Source organism: Ambystoma mexicanum, chromosome 7p (genome assembly GCF_040938575.1).
Source record: "Ambystoma mexicanum isolate Mex_15411 chromosome 7p, UKY_AmexF1_1, whole genome shotgun sequence".
Classification (NCBI taxonomy): domain Eukaryota; kingdom Metazoa; phylum Chordata; class Amphibia; order Caudata; family Ambystomatidae; genus Ambystoma; species Ambystoma mexicanum.
Window position 1 is genome coordinate 321,821,080 of NC_090939.1, and position 19,856 is coordinate 321,840,935.

The 19,856-nt window shown below is 43.2% G+C and overlaps 1 protein-coding gene across 4 annotated transcripts in view; it reads left to right on the plus strand.

Annotated features, from left to right (window-relative positions):
* APP (amyloid beta precursor protein) overlaps window positions 1–19,856 on the plus strand; it is a 682,213-nt gene that overhangs the window by 447,251 nt on the left and 215,106 nt on the right. For all 4 annotated transcript variants that reach the window (XM_069636377.1, XM_069636379.1, XM_069636378.1 and 1 more), the window contains one exon: window positions 9,116–9,249. In XM_069636377.1, coding sequence (XP_069492478.1) covers window positions 9,116–9,249 — 134 coding nt within the window. The remainder of the gene's footprint in view (window positions 1–9,115; window positions 9,250–19,856) is intronic.

Genomic DNA, 19,856 nt, shown 5'->3' on the forward strand with positions numbered 1-19,856 from the left:
TCAGTCTTTTGTAATTAATTTGTACTAGTTAACATCTCCATTTGGCAAGGGTATCAAAACAAAGTTGTTCTCCCCTTTTAATCTTCTAGGAATTCATCAATTCCTAGCACCAGTGTTACTGCTTTTGGATTGTGACCAAGCATATTACCATCTGTGTCCCCCGTCCCAACATGCCGACGCATCTGTCATGGTCTGAGACCTACAATCGTCTGGAGAAGCTGTTGACCAGTAACAAAGGAGTGGTGTTCATTGTAAACTACATTCTGTAATTGTATTGGTTGCCTCTAAATATATTATCAGCTTCAGCAAGCTCTGTTGCCCTTTTTTCTGTTCATACGGCGATCTCCCCATGCCTCCCACAGGAAGCCTTTCAACCACATTTACAATGCAAATATGCAGACATTGTATTTTAATTTTTTTGTGCGATTAACCTGCTGGATGATCTTCCTTTTCCCTAGTTACCCCCACTTCATGCACTTTATCATATGCCAGAAATAGGAGTTGGAGCAGTGGACATGATTGAACAGAAACTTTTATTAAATCAAAAGACAAGGCCTCTGCTAGCTCTACTGTTATGGGGAGATTCCCTATCTTCAAACTCCAAACCAAAAGTTCTTGCCAGAAGGTCGGGTCAACATAAACAAATCCTGTCACCAGTCCAAAAACGTAACTTTTTGGCTGGCCCCTACCACTATACACAAACCATAACATACATTGCAAATGCCTGATTTGCCTGAGGTGGTTGAAATCTAGCAGTGGACACGTTTCTCAGTTAACAATTCTTAAGCAGCAATGTTCATCACAGTTCTCTGTTTGGCTTTTGCCAACAGTTCCTTATAGTTTAGGAAAACACAATTTGCTTCTCAAGGATTCCCCAATTAATTGGTTTCACTTGTAGTCCTCCATAAACCTGAGCATTTCAGAAAAGCAGGGAGAAAGTTACATTTCTTATCCTCTTAAAATATCTCAGACTCTTTCGCGTAGCATTTACTATTTTTCTCAGTGTTTGCTCTATGATCATATTTCTCCCAAAGTCCTCTTGGTAGCTCTCATACTTGTGGGTTTCGTGAAGTTTGTTTGGTCGCTATTGGGCCCTTTTGTGCCATTTGTTTTTTGCCCAATGTGTGCGTCTCCTTATCGTGGCTCTGATGGTAGTTGGGACTGATTCTGAGTCTCTACTGCTATATTTCTTAGGTGTCCCTTCTGTGGGTCACCGGCTTTCTTTGTGCACTTTGCCTATCAGTCTATTCAGGGCTTTAACATCCCGTGCTTCATTGCAGAGCTCGACTGCTCACCTCTTCCGTAGGTGCAGCCTGCGTACCTGTTGCTTCGCAGTGTAGTGGCTGGAGGGTTGGTTGCTCTGTTGGTGGCAGGTGGCTCTCCGGCCTGCTGCTTCCTACTTTCCTCCAGTAGCAGCCCTTTCCACTGCTCGCTGGTGTCTTCTCTCTTCTTGATACACAGTTCTCAGACCGAGAGCGAAAACATTCTTTGTTCGGCATCCCTGGGAATCTGCGATGTTCAGCGTGCTCTGATCCAACCACCTGCTCTTTGGTTCTGTCTCCAAGCTTGTGTTTGCGTAGCACGAAGGCGGCAGCGTTTGCTTTGTGCGTCTCCTCCCATGCTGATTTACTCTGCGTTATGGTCTCTCCTCCTCCAGGTGAGGATTGAAGGTTCTTTAGAGGGGTCTCGGGAATGAAACCAAGTTCTGTTGACTGTTTTCAGAGTTAAGTTGGGGTCTGCATATTAACCTTGGACGGGCAAAAAGGTTTTACTACTATTGACAACCTCTTTGGCGCCCACACAGGTAGAGAATATAGGATTTGGGTAAGAATAAAGACTGGGAGTCTTTGTCCCCTAAGTGCAGGGGGGGGTGGATTTACTCACACTGAGTTCCTGATTGTCCAACCCCCTAGGGCGGGACTTGCATAGCAGGGGCGCCAGCCTAATCTCAATGGGGGTGGCTCCTGCTTGTGGAGAAGAGACAAATACCCTGGATTCATAACAATTCTGTTATGGAATATAGTTTGAAGATCTTGTAATCGTGCATAATTCATATGACTGGGGTTCTGCTTCAAAGGTACGGTGATGGGTCAGAAGAGGACACAGACTCTTTGAGGAAATTTTAAATAAATCAGAAAGGCCTAGCTATCCCTATGGATATGGGGTGTTCCCTACTTAAAGAATAACTAAGGTGCTCATCAGTCTTTTTCTCAATGTCCAAAAATAATAGTTCCACCGGCCAAACTATTACTATCTGACCCCATCACTTCTCGTAACAAAATAAAGGCAGGAGAATGACTCCTGGCTCTGTGCTTCTAGCAGTCGTTTTCTTGGTATATATTCTCTTCTTTGGCAATCGGTTCAGATAGTTCCTTTCTCACATTAGACAATTTGCATTCCACTTTCGGCAGGTCTTTGTTTTGTTCAATTTGTTAGGTTATATGGGCTACATCGGCCTTTAACTCCTCTTATTCCTTCTTATCTCGCTCTTTTACTTTGGGCATATCACATGTTTTCCTTTCTTACCAGGATAGGAATATATTTCATGGTTCATCCCCTCCTTTGAGGATTTCTGCATCTTTCTTTTACACCAGGCATTCACATCTATTAAGGTTGGGCTTCTCACTTTCACGCAACTCCCTCTTTGGGAATGTTATTCTTTCTTTCCTTGTATTAACAGAGTTTAATTTTAGTAAAGATTTTGTATTTCTACTTTCATCCCGTCCAGGCAACAGTCTTGTTCTTTTCCCCAAACTATCACATTTCATATGTAACAATAATTCACTTGTATTCAACTCTCCATCAATGTGCATTATGGGTTTCACGCTTGTTTCATCATAGCTCCATTAAAATAACTTCTTTTTTATTTGTACTGAGACAAGTTATTCGTTCTGCATTATAGTTTTTGTTATTCTTCCCGGGCCTCCCTGGTTCCTCTGTTACCTTCACTCTTCTTAGGAAATGGTCCTGGGACTCTTACGGGTCTGGCTGGCGTCTGTTGGATTGCTTCACTGTACCTGTGAGTCGGATTCCTCTGCGTCCCTTGCCTGCAGTCCTCCAACTTCTAGTTTCCTCGGTATCTCACCAGGAAGCTGCATCACTTGCTTCCCTGAAATGGTTGGCATTGTTGCGCTAGCCAACTGCCCACCCTGAATCTCTCGGGGCCACGCCACCACAGATTCTTCTCCTCTCAGGTACCCTGACTGTTCAGAATTCATTCTCTTGCTTCACAGCAAGTTTGGATTTTGTGGGTTCCATGTCCCACGATGGCTCTTCCTCTTCCAAGGCTCAAGTCAGTAGCAAACCGCCCCTGCGTAGAGACATACTGCTTGCTCTCGCTTCGTCCTCGTTCTCTACATGACTGGTGTTCTCCTTCCATCCACTAGTCCGATTTCCTGAAAGAGAACTTTTCTTTCTCCTGAAGAATAGCATCCCTCGGCCTAATCTTAGGCACAGTCATGATACTTGACAGGATTTGTTAGTCCCATGTATGTTATTATATTTACTGTTGAAGGGAGTTCCTCACAGGAACAGGAGTCCTTGTACCCAAAGTGGGAGTCTCTCCCCCGGCGAGGTCCCACTTGCCTCGACCTCTAGGGAGGGTGTCGCCGAGCGGACTAACCTTGGCCTCACAGAGGGGGGTGCTCTCCCTTTGGGAGAAGGTATGAATTCCTTGATTAGTCACAGTACCCACAGTTCCTTAAGCTATGAGAAAACATTTGACTTGTACCTTGAATGTACAATGTTGTATGGACTGATGCATTTCCTCCACAAAGTCATTGTGCTTTTGTACTGACACCCCTTCCGTTCTTTTTTGCTGCTGCCATGTATGCATTTTCCTCGTGGGCGGCTGTGACTCTATTGTACATTTGTGTTGTCCAAACGTAGCAGTGTCCTTTGATAGGGTTGACTTTTAATGTTTTCATGAAAGTCGAATCTGTCCCTTTTTCTAGAAGTGAATAGCTAATCAAGCTATTAAAAAAGAAATAGTCGGTTTTAGGAGTGTTCTGTCAAGGGTATGCGAATGAGTATCCAAATCATATTAAAATAAAATAATGCATGCATCTTCTCTGCAGCGTCGTACTTTTGGCATTGCTAGACAAATTGATGTGAAGCCACAAAGTAGGGTTGATGCTAATTTGCATGGAAAAGGTCAGAGAGTAATAATTGCTCGTGCTCTTGCTGATAATGGGCTTGAACCAATTAGTAACCCATTTCCATGATTTTTCTGAAAGCCCTTCCAACGCAGTCTGGATAGAAATGCATTTAATCAATGCAAACCTTCATGAACCTAGTACCCGGGTTTGGAGGGTTGTAGTGCGTGAGGGGGTTTGTGGTCGTGGCAGGGGCGCAGTGGGCAAGAGGGTGTGTGTGTGTGTGTGTGTGTGGTAAACCTCTTTGCAATTTGCCACTGTATGAAGTTTCCAGGTGTCTTTGTGAAGGGACTTACTTTGAAAATAGACTTCCTTATAACTCCACTTTATCCTGTGTCTCAATCAATAGGTTGTCAATTCCTCAGTCCAATTTTATTCATTTCAGATTTTCATTTTGTCCAGTGAAAATAGAAATGCCAGCACTTGCTCATTTAGAAGAGAACTACTTTATTAAATCAGTTGTATCATTTGCCATTAAACAAATCATTGAAGTTGTGAATTAGCTACAGGTTGCACCCAAAATGTGTGCAGTTCACATGCTTTGCTTCTCTGTGGCGTGCAAACGGCCTCACCAGTCCACGCCCGATTTGCCATGGGCAACCCTGCACATAGCGGTGTCTTTCCTTGACATGCCTTGGGCGTCATGTATATCATGATCATGTTCGCAGGCTGTGGATCTCGTTTCAGTGTTGCACAATGCCCTCCTCCATCTTGTGAGGGAAAAAAGATGTAGGGCACGTTAAATATAAAGAGCTTAAGTAAACTTAGGATGAACAAATGAAATTGTAGTTGGAAGCAGCCTACAAATATGTAATCCTCCAGATAGGATATAAAACCACAACATATGATGTTTTCTAAACGTTTACTATTTTCATTGAAAGGGAGTAATGGATCCATATTGTAACCTTGTCACTTAAAATGCTCCATGGCGGTTTTTAAAGATCAACATTGGCCATTTAATATATCCCGCATGTTGTGTTAATCTAGGTGGTTTTACACTAAGATGTTCAAAAGGAATTGGCAAATCATTTAAAAGTACATTTGTTTAAAGACATCGTAGCGAAATAATAACACAAGTAACTGTTAGTCGATATTATAAACAATATGCACAAATTGCACTAGAATTTCATGTGGCCGAGTAAGAAATTGTGTACACGTGGTGCTGCGACAACCTGCATTGGCGCTGAGCCTTGACATGTGCAGTGTGAGTGTTTGCATCCATCCTAACTCACTGAAGCGCGTCACTTGCAGAGAACGGCCTGGTCTTGGGCCAGCTAATTGTCATGTCATAACTCTAGTCTGGACAACTCTCCAAAAGCGTCTTGAAGTGCCAAAGCTAAAGCGTGATGCCAGTATATATGAAGCAGGGTCTCGCATGTGCCTGTCCTAGTAAAGGCAGAGGAGCTAGCCTCTCCCAGCCACCCAACACAAACTCTGTTGGTTTAGGATGCCCTGGAGAGCGACTTGGGAGCATGGCTCGGGCATGTGCCGCGCATAGGAGAAGGAGCGAATGGGTGAGTTGCTTGTCCAGAATTTAGGCACATTGTCACCAATGTAGTTTTAGTGTTCGTTTAATGAAGGACTTCTTACACATGGCATGTTTTGAGTATGAGAGCAGTGCTTTTAGTGTACTTTTTGAAAGTGTGATGTATGAAGTGACGGGCATGGCCTAATTGGAAATAGTTTGTATTTTAAGTTTCAATTTCAGTTGCCCCTGCCTTGCAGCCTCGTTAGAGTTGGGAACCATTACCCGGGCACATGTATGGTTCCTAGTGCTTGCTCTGTCACTGTGAGCACATTTGCTATGTGTCTGTAGATTCTCTTTATTTCTCTTCCTCAAAAGATCTCCTGTCCTGATGGTAGGAGTGTCCTCCTTGGTGTTCGAAAGGGTTCATCTGGTCATTGTGTGGGTTCCATTATACTTCTCAACATACACCAAAGCTTGCTCTCAAACAAATGAAATCAAACCTACAAAGCAAAAAACATGTGTTTTGACTACTAAAAGACACACACTCAGTGTACATAAATCTACTCCATCCCCTCCATTATTAACCTACAGAGTAAATAAATGGTTCTAAATTCATGAAACCGAAGCTATTGGCATTAGGTTTGTCAATGAGAGATCCAAATTGCAGTGAGCTATTTAACTCCTACTGGTAGCCAAAAGCACCTGGTTAGCTTGACGCCAACTGCAACAAGGAACTACTCTTTACTTTCCCTGCCAACTGCAGCTGTACAAACATACCTACACATTAACTAACCCCTTTTGTTTTGGGATGTACATTATGGAGCATAAGGACACCTCTGGAAGATATTTAAAGAATGCGTCGGGTTATCTTTAGAGTGCATGTCACCAACCAATGGCCTCTTCGCGCATGAGTATTTAGTTGCCTGAAGAAAAAGTTAACGGCTACTGGGGAAAACAGCAGAAAAAGATTATTTGAAACAAAATTTCAAAACAAAGGTTTTTAGGTGTTTGTAAATGGAAAACGGATGGATTATTCTTGATGATGGTGGTAGTGCGTTCCAATAACTAGGAGCCAGGTATCCGAAGGTTTCCCCACTTAGACTAGCCTCATTACCTCTTGTGGCAACAAGTGACTAGTTGGACAATCTAAAAGTGAGATGATCTGCATTCAAACATCTTCTCTTGAAGAAATAGTGGCCCTTGTTGATGCAGTGGCCAAACAAAGGTTCTTCAACTGAATAAGAGATAACGGAAGCCAATAAAGGTCCTTTAAGACAGGCGCACAGTTTGCCTATCTTAAGTTAAGCACTTACCTTGCTGAATCATTTTGCAAACCTTGCAGGCTTTTTATTTCATAAGCAGGTAAACCTGAAGGTAAGACAATGGATTGTTCACCCTAGATAGGACCCAAAGCTACCACTACGAAGTTCTTTGAGGCGTTCGAAAATGGAAACCTTTGCTTAATTTTCCACAGGCAAAATAAGCCAGAATACATCATTGCAGTTACTTAGGGGTCCATAGACCGTTTCTCGTCAAATAGAAGGCCATGGTTACCCACTCCTGTTAGCTTATTGGGGCAGGTTCCCAGTTCATTATGCCAAAAGCCCGGATGGCAGAAATGTGGATTACGTCCCATGAAAAGGATCTCTGCTTTCGACGGGTGCGATTTTAGATTACAATCAAACCATTGATGAGTATCCAGCATGCAGGTAGTTTTTAAAATGCATTGGAGTATCCGCATAAATATAAAACTGAATCCTGAAACCTTTAATCTGGATCGTAATAGGATGCTCGCATACATTACAAGCAAGAGAAGAAAGTGTAGAGCCTTGAGGCACCCCGCACCTCTGCAGAACATCTGAAGACCAAGGAGGCAAGGACATGGCCTCTGACCAACTTTCTAAGAAAGAAGCAATCCATTGACGAAGCAACCATGAGGGAGCTCTTCCAGCTTATTCAAAAGAGATGTGCACCGCAGGACTGCATTATGTTTCAGCAGCCTTCTGCAATAATACTGTGGTTTCCCCCCAAACTCATCCCATACCCATCCGCCCCCCATAGCTCCCAGGTCTTTTAGGTCATCCAGAATTGACATAAGCATCTATTCTGAACCATGCATATGCCAGAAAGCAAATTTGGCTTTGATCCAGCAGGCAATTTATCTAAAACTGTTGTCTTCCAAGACCTTTGCAATACAGCGAAGATTGCAGATGGTCCGACAGTCATTTATAGAGTTGGATCCGTTTCAGCTTTTAAAAGGAGTTATTTAGAGACAAATTAAAGCATACGTAAAAACCAGTTAAAGGGTCAAATGCAATACGTCTCTTTGAAGCAGGGTGTTTGTATCTCAAACCGAAGTTAGATTTGCAGCATAGCTGGTTCCTTGTACCTCAAGGGCAGTTTCTGCTTACTGCGTGATGCCAGATGCATAGGAACTGCTCTGCACTCATGCTCATCAAATCTTAGTTTCGATCCCCACTTCTTTAGTAAATAGGAATGCTTGACGTGGTTGGGCATGTTCCCTCAGCGGTGTGTGCATCATGTGGTAGAATTTCTGCATGAATATTTGGTGATCTAGCAAGGCTCTGAGTTGGCGAAATCGGGAATTTTAACGGGTGAGAGCACTGCACCACCAGGCAATGAGATCACAGATGTGATTGTTTTTTTAATTAAATTATTATTTATTGATTTTCAAGCGCATAACACGCCATGTCCAATCGAAACCAGCAGTGTTGTTAATCTTAGCAGTACTTCGAAATCAACAACATATCCTCCAATAACATAATAACATATACATGCATACAATTCTCCCTTCAACCCTTCCCATTCCACGACCTCCTCTTTCCTCTCCTCCATCCGAACCCCTACAATGTCCCCAGCACTGGATTAGGCCCCTCGTTATCGTTGCACTGAAACAGATGTGATCTGTTAAAAATACTGCCATAGTAATTGGAAGGTGCAAATACTAAATAGTTGGGGGGTTGGTAACGTGCCACTAACTTCTATGTTAAGCCAATGTTGTTGTTGTTGCTGCAGGATTATCCAGGTGCTGTTTTCTTAGTAAAGAGTCTCGACCGTGTTTTCTTTCGAATCGTCAACAGCCATATTTTACAGAAATTCAGACTATTTTCAGAAATATGGTTGTGGGAGCTCTGCCGGGAACAGTGCATCTGTGTGAGTCCAAAAGACATTGAGACTGTTCCTAAATGGTACCTATTGTTGTCTGGAAGCCCCTTAAATCGGCTTGATTGTGGGAGGAATCGTGCATGTGGGTGCTGCAGTGTTTTTCTGGCTCACATTTGAAGGGCTTTGTTTTGAACGGATTAAAAAAAGTCGGTATTCTAGTGGGTATGCCTGGAAGCCAGCTGTGGCGGTACCAATGTGTAGTCTGACAGGATTTATTGTTCACTTGTGTTGAGCTGAAAACAATACACCTTCAAAAACTGACTAGAAATGTTTCTTCTTCTTGCATGAAACACTTTTCCGCTCTCAGTTCCCACCACAGCTGCCAGCACGCCAGATGCGGTTGACAAGTACCTGGAAACCCCTGGTGATGAAAACGAGCACGCACACTTTCAGAAAGCCAAGGAGCGGCTCGAAGGGAAGCACCGCGAAAGGATGTCGCAGGTAAGCAAAACTAACCAGCACCATTTTACATTTTTATTCTTATTTATTTGCGGTTTTTGCTGTTTCTGGGCATTATAAAAATATTTAGTATTTAATTTCAAAAGCATGTATGCTTGTGTGAGAAGGGATGCCAATGTTGATGTTTGGCAAGATTCTCTGCAATACCCTTATGGTGCACTACAACAACCCTGACCTCCTGGCAAGGAACCCACCTTTGGTAGAAGTCTGTACTACACAAGTTGGTAGTGTGGCCGAGTAGCCAGGCTTCTCTCAAGAGGGGTCATTGTGAGTTGTACGGGAGGTACACAGATTCACAGTGACAAATATTCAAATAAACTCTTACACACAAGGTTTCTTGATTAAACAATTATTAATTCATCAGTCAGTAAGAATAAGCCTTCCTCAGAAGGGAGCAATATAAAACACACAAATACACTTAATAAATACACACTCTTAGTTTTCTAAATCAGTAGATGCCCATTTGGGATGGCTCACAGATACTACTTACACCATCAGGTGACTTCAAATGCTAGGGTGCTATGGACATTAATATATCGCTGTTTTGCATTTAGAATAGTCTTTAAGCAGGTAAGTACTTTCAATATGCCCCCAATGCAAAGTTAGTTAACCTTTTCCTGGAAGGAAGGCAGAACACATAAGCAGAAGAGAGAAGAGTCATTCAGGGAGCCAGGCCAGCCAATGTTAAGTTAGCAAAAGTCAAGGTGAACTGAAGCACTTCTTGCCGGTAAGTAAAAAGTCTTTCACAATGTTTAAAAAGTCTTTGTAGGATAGAAGAAATGAAAGTAGGGCCACAAGCTGATTATGCTTGTGAGGTAAAGCTGATAGCAACTCTACAAATTTAACCAAGCAAGTCCAACGAGGACAAGTGGTTACACAACAAGAGATAAGTTCTCTTAGACTGTACAGTATGTTTAGGTTGAAGAAAAAAAAGTGCAGCAGAAGTTCCTGTTCAGCTCTGCAGATCCTGCTGTTCCGGGGCCTCTGTCTTGGGGACAAAAGGGAGGACGTCTGGGGACTCCTGCACTGCAATGGTCACTGCTCGCAACCGGCTATCTTCAAACAAGTGGCACTTGGGTGTTTCAGCTCCTCGCGTCTACCGCAAATAGAACCACCATTGTTCCTGGCTGTCAAGATGGGCTTTCCTTGTGTCTGGGGTCCAGCACTCTGAGGTGGCTCAGGCTCGGTCAGTCCTACTTCCTGGGAATCCGGAGGATCTTCCTGGAGCTCATGGCCAGCTTAAAAGCAACGCACACAAACTGGTGCTCCTCTCCTTGGCTATCCGGTTCCAGCAGCGACTGCAGTGGAAACTCGACCAGCTTTGAAAGGATGTCCAAGTGGCTTACTTTGGAGTTGATCGGTCCCACCAACTCAAAGGGAGAAGTCGTCCTTGCAGGGGCTTCTCTGTCAATACGAATTTGGAGTTTCAGCACAGAAGCAGGGCTTCGCCAGACAAACCAACAGTCCAGGAGTTGCAGCAGGCGTCTTCAAGTTCTTCGGATTCCTTCGTCCAGTGGTCGACTCTGCCTTCCAAGCCAAAAAGCCTCACCTTTTATGCAGCTTGCTCCCATTCATTCCAGCCTAGCTGTCAATCACCCAGCAGGGTGGCTGTCCTTGCCGGAATGCCAGCCGGCCAATCGCCTACAAGTGCATTCCTGTCACCTAGGAGAGTAAGCACGGGGAGTTTCGGGCACCTCCCTCGCTTCCTACCCCCGCCAGACACCCTGGACCCAGAGGTGGGCTACACTTGTGAATCCTGCAAAATGAATAAAGGACCAAACCTGGTTTGGCGCGCAGAGTAAATCTCAAGAAGGACCTTTCCACAAAGAAATGGCTAAAAAAGACGACCAGGGCCATTTTGACAAAATGGCACCCATGGGTGCTTTACCGTGGCTGCGAATGCAGCCCGTGGTACAATCCCATAATGGTAGTAAAAAGTAAACCACTGCCACCAGCCATTAAGTGAGGAAAGGGTAACCTACAAATATGAGAAACTAGACAACGGGGATACTAAGTAACCCCTCCAGCACCATATTGTAAGTGTGTGCTGGGTCTAAAAAGTTACACATGTAAGTAAAGTCAATTTCACTTTACTGCTCTGGGAAACATTAGTTTATCCCAGAGAAGGTATTTAACCCTTTGGGAAATCTGAAAACTTCCCTGTGCCCTATGGAGTTTGTCAGACTCCACAACCAAAAGAGAAACAGTGCACAACATCAGATTAATATACATGAGTGTGGGTGGGGGGGGGGGGGGGTCTCGCTCTCTCCAGGTTAAAAGAAATCAAGTCCTCAAAATCCAGCAAAGTTGCTGGGGGTCTGGTCTCTAAGGTAGAGGGAATTGGCACATTTCTGAGGATTCGCTCGGGCGATGTTGACTGGCAAAATTGTTGTGTGTGAGGCACATAGGCAAGAAATTTGATTCCAAAGGAAGGCCTTTATTTACAACAATTGAATAGGGAGCACATTGTTACAATATGTAATCCTGTTATGGAGCACTGAAGCATACTTGCATTCGATTTGCATGTTTCCACATGAACTTACAAGGCTGAAATACTAAATTGGCCCTGTTTGTGTCTTGAATTGACCGTAGTTAAACATTAAAAACTATTATCTACAGTAAGCCTTTGGACCGTTGTTGGACATGTTGGGGTGGACTCCCGTCAGGCTGGGGTTCTGCTGACTTCGAGGGCCTAACACCATCCCCAGAACAAATGGAGGACTCAGCCAGTGGCAAGTACAACTGCGCTATATTGCAAATACAACCAACAGGGATCAATAAAAGAAAACAGGAATTCTCTGGTAAATCTCAGCGTTTCATGGCGCGCCGGCCAGTTTTGTGACTCTGGCGTCCACACTTGGGTCCTTCCCCAAAAAGCCTATCTGTGCGAGGTATTGGGTGTCAAGAGTATGACTACCTATAGTAGACCCTATAGGTGTTATTTTACTGGTCCTTGCATGTCAGGTGGCTGGCCTCTCCTATCCCCAAGAAACTATCCATTATATTGTTGTAGATTAATGGGCTTCCAATTGGTTTGTTCCCGTTGCCATCCACCCCTGGGTTTCTATTCTGTGATTGGCTAGAGCTGACCTCCCCAGGCCTGGGATTGGAATCTGTTCTCAGCTCGCTGTTCACCTCTTCCAGGTGATGTGAAACGATTGCGTCTGCATTGTAACTTGTGTATATCACCTTTGCCGCTTGTAGGGTGTCCTGACCCACGTTTAAGCTACCCTGCTACAACATTTGGTGCTGTGGGCTTAGGAAATTCAAGATGGCGGAAAACCCACATGTGCGCCGAAATCCAGGAAAGCTGCGCAGTTGTGCGCACACCAAAATGGTTACCTAACTTGCCACCCACCAGGGTAAAGAAAGGTCTTTGTTAACAAAATCCACTTTTACTGATGTCAAAAAGTTGCTGAAATCGTGACTCATTGGACCACTTTAAAGATTCAACCCTTTTTGTGGGGTTCCACATAACCATCTTACTGTAAGGAGCCCCATCAAAACAATGTTAAGCAAGGATTTACTACCATGTAAGAACCATTCCTGTTTAGAATGCATTAATCCAAGAAAATCCCAAAAATGGGTGCAGTACCAGTACTCACCACTATCCAAAAGCCGGCGTTTTAAAACCACTCTGTTTTTCTGAAGGCAAGCAAAATGCCTATTTCAAACCTTGCAACATGTGCAAAATATTCACTGAACACCAGCAGACATTTGGCAGAATGGAGTTTTGTGTGCCTACAAAATCTGGGAAATGAAGAGCCCAAAAACAATGCTTATAACAAAAATGCTATGGAGTCAGCAGCTTAAGCCTAACTGCAACTGGATTTAAAACCACCAAAATCGAAAATGTTAAATTAAATGAGTGACCTATGTTTGGTGTCACATGCCTTTGTAACTGTTGAAATGTCATAGTTTTGCACTTAGAATCAGCATTCTAGCTGCATGTGTAAAATTACAAGTTATTTTAAAAGCAACAAAAAGTTAGCTGAAGGTCTGGCTTAAGGAACTTGATTTTGCCTAGCAACGGATCCCATCAGGAGTGAAACTTGAGTCACAACTATGTTCCCAGGCCAATGTTCCTTTTGCTGCCCACAATAAGGATATGCCATCTATCTGATAATTGAATTTCCTGTGCTCTGCCAGAGAGTGAACAAAGCCCTCTCCACTCAGGCAAAGGTTTTTATTACAGACGTCGTAAAAAGTGGCTTCCTCCTGGAGAAGCTGGGAGGGGCACTGCCTGTGAGAAGCAAGCTGGCTTGGCAGAAACTGGAAAGACTGGTTTCTGTACCATGTGACCTGAAAAGACACACCCCTGCAGCAAGGATATGGTTTTATAAAAAGGGGGATAATTCATAGTGCGGACATGTGAAAATTTTATAAATGATACCATAATTCTTGTGATTTTTCTGCCCACAGTTTAAGACGTGGTAGGAACCGGTGGTATGTTCAGGGGGGTTTTAGCGGAAAAGTGGATATTACTCTAAATGTGTGCATGTTAAAAATCTGAAACTTCATCAGTTAATGTCCCTACCCCCTGCACACATGTATGTAAAGTTGGGTCCATGTCAGAAATTGCAAAATCAGTTAAAAAGTGAAATATGTGCCAGTTCTGAATGCAAGCTCCCAGGAAGAGCAGAGTTTGAACAGGGGATACCTCCTGTAATGCATGATGGGTGCATATGATTTTAAAACAATATGTACCTCTGCAAATATGTATTTGTTTCAAATCTAGATTTGTGTGTAAGTTGACAGGAGGAGTGGACTTTCTGCAGGCTGTAAAATGACATCAATCTGACTCACAGTTCAGTTTGCCAATCAAGCGGAGGAATGGAAGCCTGACCAATGACGAATGAGAGGGGCAAGTCTAGTGATGCAACACACACACCCATTCTCAAGAAACAGATAAAAGCAGAGAGTCAGGACACATAGAGACATTCAATTTCATCTGCCGCTGGAAGCCCTGCCGGAAAAATCCATACTTACCTCCATCAAACTCCAGAAAGCCAAACTAGAGACTTCAATCTATCCAGAGCAGAGACCAGACCAGAGAGAAAGCAGTGCTGTGCCTAGCAGAGACCAGACCAGAGAGAAAGCAGTGCTGTGCCTAGCAGAGACCAGACCAGAGAGAAAGCAGTGCTGTGCCTAGCCGAGACCAGACCAGGCGCTGTGAGCAGAATCCGGAAAGACCTGACCAGACTGAAGATCGTGACCAAGTCGCTTTCCTGTTCAAAATCTCTTGTGAGTACTTAGCAAAACTCAGAACACATCTCTTAGTTTAAATTCATCTAATTCAATCTATTTAACCTAAGTAGAACTGCCTCCTATCTGTCACCTGTCATTTCTAGTAAAATTTGTCATTTTGAAAAAGTGTGCGTTTAAAATTTACAAAACCAAAAACGACCTTTACTAAATTACTCATATCTCCGCAACCGTTTGGGCTAGAGACTTGCAATAACTTTCATTTGGAAGCTGAGATCCCAGGCTTTCCTAGGACCCCAAAACGGTAGAGATAGTCCTTGCGGTTCCTTTGTAATAGCGCTCGGCGCATCCGCGAATTTTGCCGCGATTTGCAATTTCTTCACATGTAAAAAAACTGCTGCTGCCTGATTTCATTTGCCAGAAATTCGTTTAACCTGCTAACTATCCCTGCATCATTGCTAGTGTGAGCCTGGACTAATATTAACTAGATACCACTCATCCTGAACCTCTAAAAGGGAATTAAGAGCGTTTCCAGCATATTTCTCATTCATTGCTAGCACCTATCAAAGCATTTGCCTGTGTTTTCAAACTTCTGTTTAAGCTTGCTGGATTGAACTGAATTACAGTTGATTGCATTTCTGAGAACTGTGTGTTTTCCTTCCATTTCCTTGCCTTGCATCAAGGGGGGGAGGGGAGTAGCCAGAGAAAAGTGATTACATTGTTTGGTTGAAATCATATTGCGTATTTTCTGTACTGCATTCATTGAATATTGCATCCACCTGAGCTTACATAAAGCATCCTCTACCACATTATACTTTTGTTCCTAATTACCAGTGTGCTACCTTATCCATTTCATCTCAACTCCTTAGTAATTATAAAGAAGTGTGCTATTCAATTATTAATTTATTATAAAGCGTGATATATATATCTATTTTAATTCATCAAATAAACCTTTTAAACTTGCAAAACAGAACTACTTCTTGGCTCAGTGGGGTCAGGGGGATTCCAAGAGAGGGGTGTTATATAGGGGTAGTCATCCAGAACGCATGAACTGGACCTAAAGATATATCAATAAGGGTTTTCATTCAGTATTCTAGACTAGGCGTTAACTTAGCTGTAGTGCTGAATTGAATCCTCTTACACTATGACAATATTGTCATTGCGTCGCAACACTTGTTGCAGTCTGTCTAGCTTGCTGGGATCGGCTCCCCTTTGCCACCACAGATGACTGTCCATTGTCTCGTTTGGCTGAACCACGTGTTTTGAGCTCCTAAGTCTGCAATTATGGGGATTTATTTAGTTTCTCTGCAGCTGGTCCACTTGTCTGAAGATTGGAATGTGTCATCATATATCTGACCTTGGCTGTGACCCCACTTCTTGCTCCATGCAGCCTGAATCAGCTTTGCTCGTCTCGTGCTCAGTGGCTTCAGGCCTGCTGTAATTATCCTAACCTTTTATAATGCAGTTTGTACATTGTCGACGTTATGCTATGTTCTCTATATGTTAGTCGCACAGGGTCCTATCAGGTGCCATATATATTTCTGTAGTCCCATAGGGTGGTTCGTATTAAGCATCTGCAAGCTTGCTCAGGATCTCTTGTGCCTTGTGGTTCTGCGTTACTGCTTTGGCTAATGCAAAAATAATAAGTATAGACAGTATGTACATGTATCTGTCCTCTAGCTATAGAGCTGTGTAAGCATGTTCTTCATGTACGAGTGTGTGTTTGTGATGCGGTCCAGGACTGCAAATGTGCTTCATGTCTAATACTGCTACGCCGTGGTGTCACTAGTGACATCAGCACCGTGGCTGCTTGGTGCTCAGTCGAGGCTGTTCATATAGGCGTCTCTGTCCATGATCTCAGGTTCTTCTCCCACCCATGTTAAGATTTGCATTGTATTCGGTCTGTATAACTGCCTGAGAGGATACCTTTCTGTGTATTTGTCAATCAATGGTGCACTCGGGATTCATCCGAAATAAAATGGGTGGCTGCAAGCATTTCTGGCCTTTCGCCTCGTCATGATTTTGGAGGTCAGACGGGTGGTCTCGGGACCCCAACTTCAGACAGTTTTTTCGAACGTCCATCTTTGGAAGTCTTTATAAAACCATACCTTGGGATATACAGAACTCCAACTCTTAGCATAGGCCTGTGCCACTCAAGGTACTGGTAGGTGGCAGAGCAGTCGGGCTTGGAGAGCAGGCTCTAGGAAGGTACAAATAACTTGTATGTTACATATGGCCTAAAGAAATACTTATACATATGTATATTGTAGAAATATTGGTTTATTTCATATATACACAGGCAAAGAGAATTATTTAGAAAGCAAAGTACTATTGTAAACAATAAACACGATGTAAAAACAAACACAATCCTACTGGTAAGTGAACCATAGTATGTAACACTTTTAGAATAGCAGTATTCAATTCAAGGAGAGTAAAAACCTATTTGTAGTAAACTATTACACTTAGTTTCAGGAATAATTCCGTTGTACCAACAATGTTACTTTATAGAATAGTGATACACAATTCAAAGGTAAGCAATAACTTTGTTATAATTTTCAGAATCGCGATATGCACCTTAAAGGTAAGTAATAACTGTGTAATTTATTCTATTTCAGGAATATAAAGTTACAGTACCAGTACAGTAAAAAGTATGACGCTTTTAAGAATTCCTTCAAAGTGGCATTATGCTTTAGCAGTCCTTCCCTAATCTAGGGCATGGGTTTTCTCAGAGAAAGAAGGGGGGGGGGCACTGGTGGTCCAGGGGCCAGCAGTAGGCAGAACAGGTAAACTGCAGGGAATCAGAGTTCCAAAGGGCATCTTCTTAGAACAATTAAGTATTTTATTACATTTATCGGCCGCGCACCGGAAGACTTTTACAATAGTCGATCCAGGAGTTTACCAAAGCAGTGTCCAGCATAGAAATATTAGCTGTAGATGGATGAGGCTTGATCTGCCTAATCAATTTAGTCGTGTAAGCACAAGCTAGAATCTAGATGGTCCCCCAGGGTCTTAACACAATGGCTGATCTGAATCCTACAGTTAGCAATTTTAACTGTATATTCTGCATCAAGCCTCCTAATATGCTGGGAGGAGCCCACCAACATCAGCTCCGGTCTGCTCTCATTAAGGGCCAGTAAATTAAAGGCCATCCAAGCCTGAATCATCATATAAAGTTGGTTAATCCTGGCTGTGTCAGCCTTCTATTTTCCTATAAGTGCAAAGAACACCTGGGTGTCGTTGGTATAACCAATGCCGCCGGCATCCAGGAGATCAAATAGTGGCTGCATATAAACATTAAACAGGATAGGTGAAGGGCATGCTCCTTGGGATATGTCACAAGTCGACAGCGCAGGAGGTGAAATAGCCACTCACGATTGGCGTGGACTTGAATGCGGCCCGCCAAGCAATTGCTGCTTCAAAGCAATATTCATATCTTAATCTTACAAGCAAGAGTTTGTGGTTCACCAAATCAAACTCTGCTGAAAGATCTAACAACATAAGCAACGCAACTTGACCATTATCGGCAATTTTAGCAAGATTAGCTTGTAAATCCAGCATGGCAGTCTCCATTCCATGGCGAGTCCGAAAGCCCGATTTGATGGACACTCAATAGTTCATATCTCTGTGCTCTTGAATTGTAGATAAGCCACCCATCAAGAATTTTCAGTAGGAATTGGACCTTAGTGAGGGACGGTAATTGCCCACCACCACTGGGTCAAGAGATTCTTTTTTCAAGATGGGTGATATTGAGACCTCTTTGAGTGACATCTGAACCATAGCTGTCGCAAAAGAGTTCACAATTCTGGTGAGTGGAGTTGCAATTGAATCTTTAAACTACACTGGCTGGGCATACATCATTTGGACAGGCAGATGGTTTCAACCCTTCACCATTCTTATGATTTTGGCATCATTGATCTGCTCAAAATTGACTTCTGGATGCCCATTCATGGGAGCTGTGAGGCAGTTATTAGAATGACGGTCAACTGAGTCCACTGAACGTACAATGTGAGCATTACTTGTAGCTTGGTGGAGTTCAATTTTGTAGAGAAACCCCTTTGGATCTCAGTACACCAAGCATTATTCTTGGGTACCCCAGCACTCACCATCTTCTAACCTTCTAATTCTCTTAAAATAACAAATAGTTCTTTCTGGCTAGACTTAGCATTGTTTATCCTTTTATCAAAGTTGGTTCTTTTAGCCATAAGAATGGCCTGTTTGTATTTAGTAGCGGCAAGCTGGTAAGAAGAGAAGGTATTCACACATGGATTCCTCCTCCACTCACGTTCTGCTAATCTTCTGAGTCTCCTTTGTTCTAGAATGTCCTTAGAGAACCATGTCTTCACAAACGTCTCACACGTGAGCATTTTTACACACAAAGGTGCTAAGGTGTTAATAGCTACATTAACAAGCTGAAGTGTCAGTAAGATGTAGTGGCGTGGGGAGCACTAAATCCGCAAAAGCCTCTGGGGAAACCCTACGCAAATTTCTAACTTGTGATTCAAATCTAGGGAATGAATTGGCTTTTTTCCATTTCCCTGGAAGGGGGTGATTGAAAGAAATCGCCAAATGATCAGACCAAGGACATGGCACAATAGATAAGGAGTCAATAGATTATGAGGCATTTTATCTGTAAGGCGGATGGAAGAGAAGTGGCCACCTGGCCAGTATCAAGTGCCAAAATCAAGAAGGCGGGGGGACCTGGGAGTCCCTCTGACGGACATTAGTCCTGGTTACGAGAGACTTACCCAGAGTCTTTAGCTCACTATCTTTCACAGAGAAGAAATATCCCAAACATATCAGTGTTTGTCCTGCCCTGGGGCAGTCCAGCACCGCAATGCTAAGCAATTCTCCTCTGAGCAAGAGTACCAACAGAAACCCCAGACACGTGTTTCAGTCTGGTTGGACCTCGGCAGTAGGGTGGAGCTGTGCCTCTCTAAGAATAGTGAGCAAGGGGTCCACATCTAGATTCTCCTAGTATCTTAAGGTAAGACCCAAAGTTACTTACATATGCAAAACGTGTCTGAGGCACATGCCTATCTGACATTATCTCTGTGTTTGAGAGTTTGTTTAAAGGAGCAGTAGGACACACCTAGGAGACATTTGAAGCTAATTGATCATACGTAAGGGACACAATATTAGTGTAGATCTCAGGTGGGAGCATGATTTGTGGAAAGCAGTGTACAAACGCCTGTTTGTGAAATATTTATTTCGATCCCTTGACATTTTTAGAAACTAGTGCATTTTTCCTGTTGGCCCAGATGCCAACTAATAATCCAGGGTTATCTGTCGAGCTTTTTTAGTCATTGTGTAAGCAAAAGTTCCATATGGGAATTTAAAAGGGTTTCCGTATTTTTGTCAAGCCCACCGGCCCTGCCTTCCCCTGG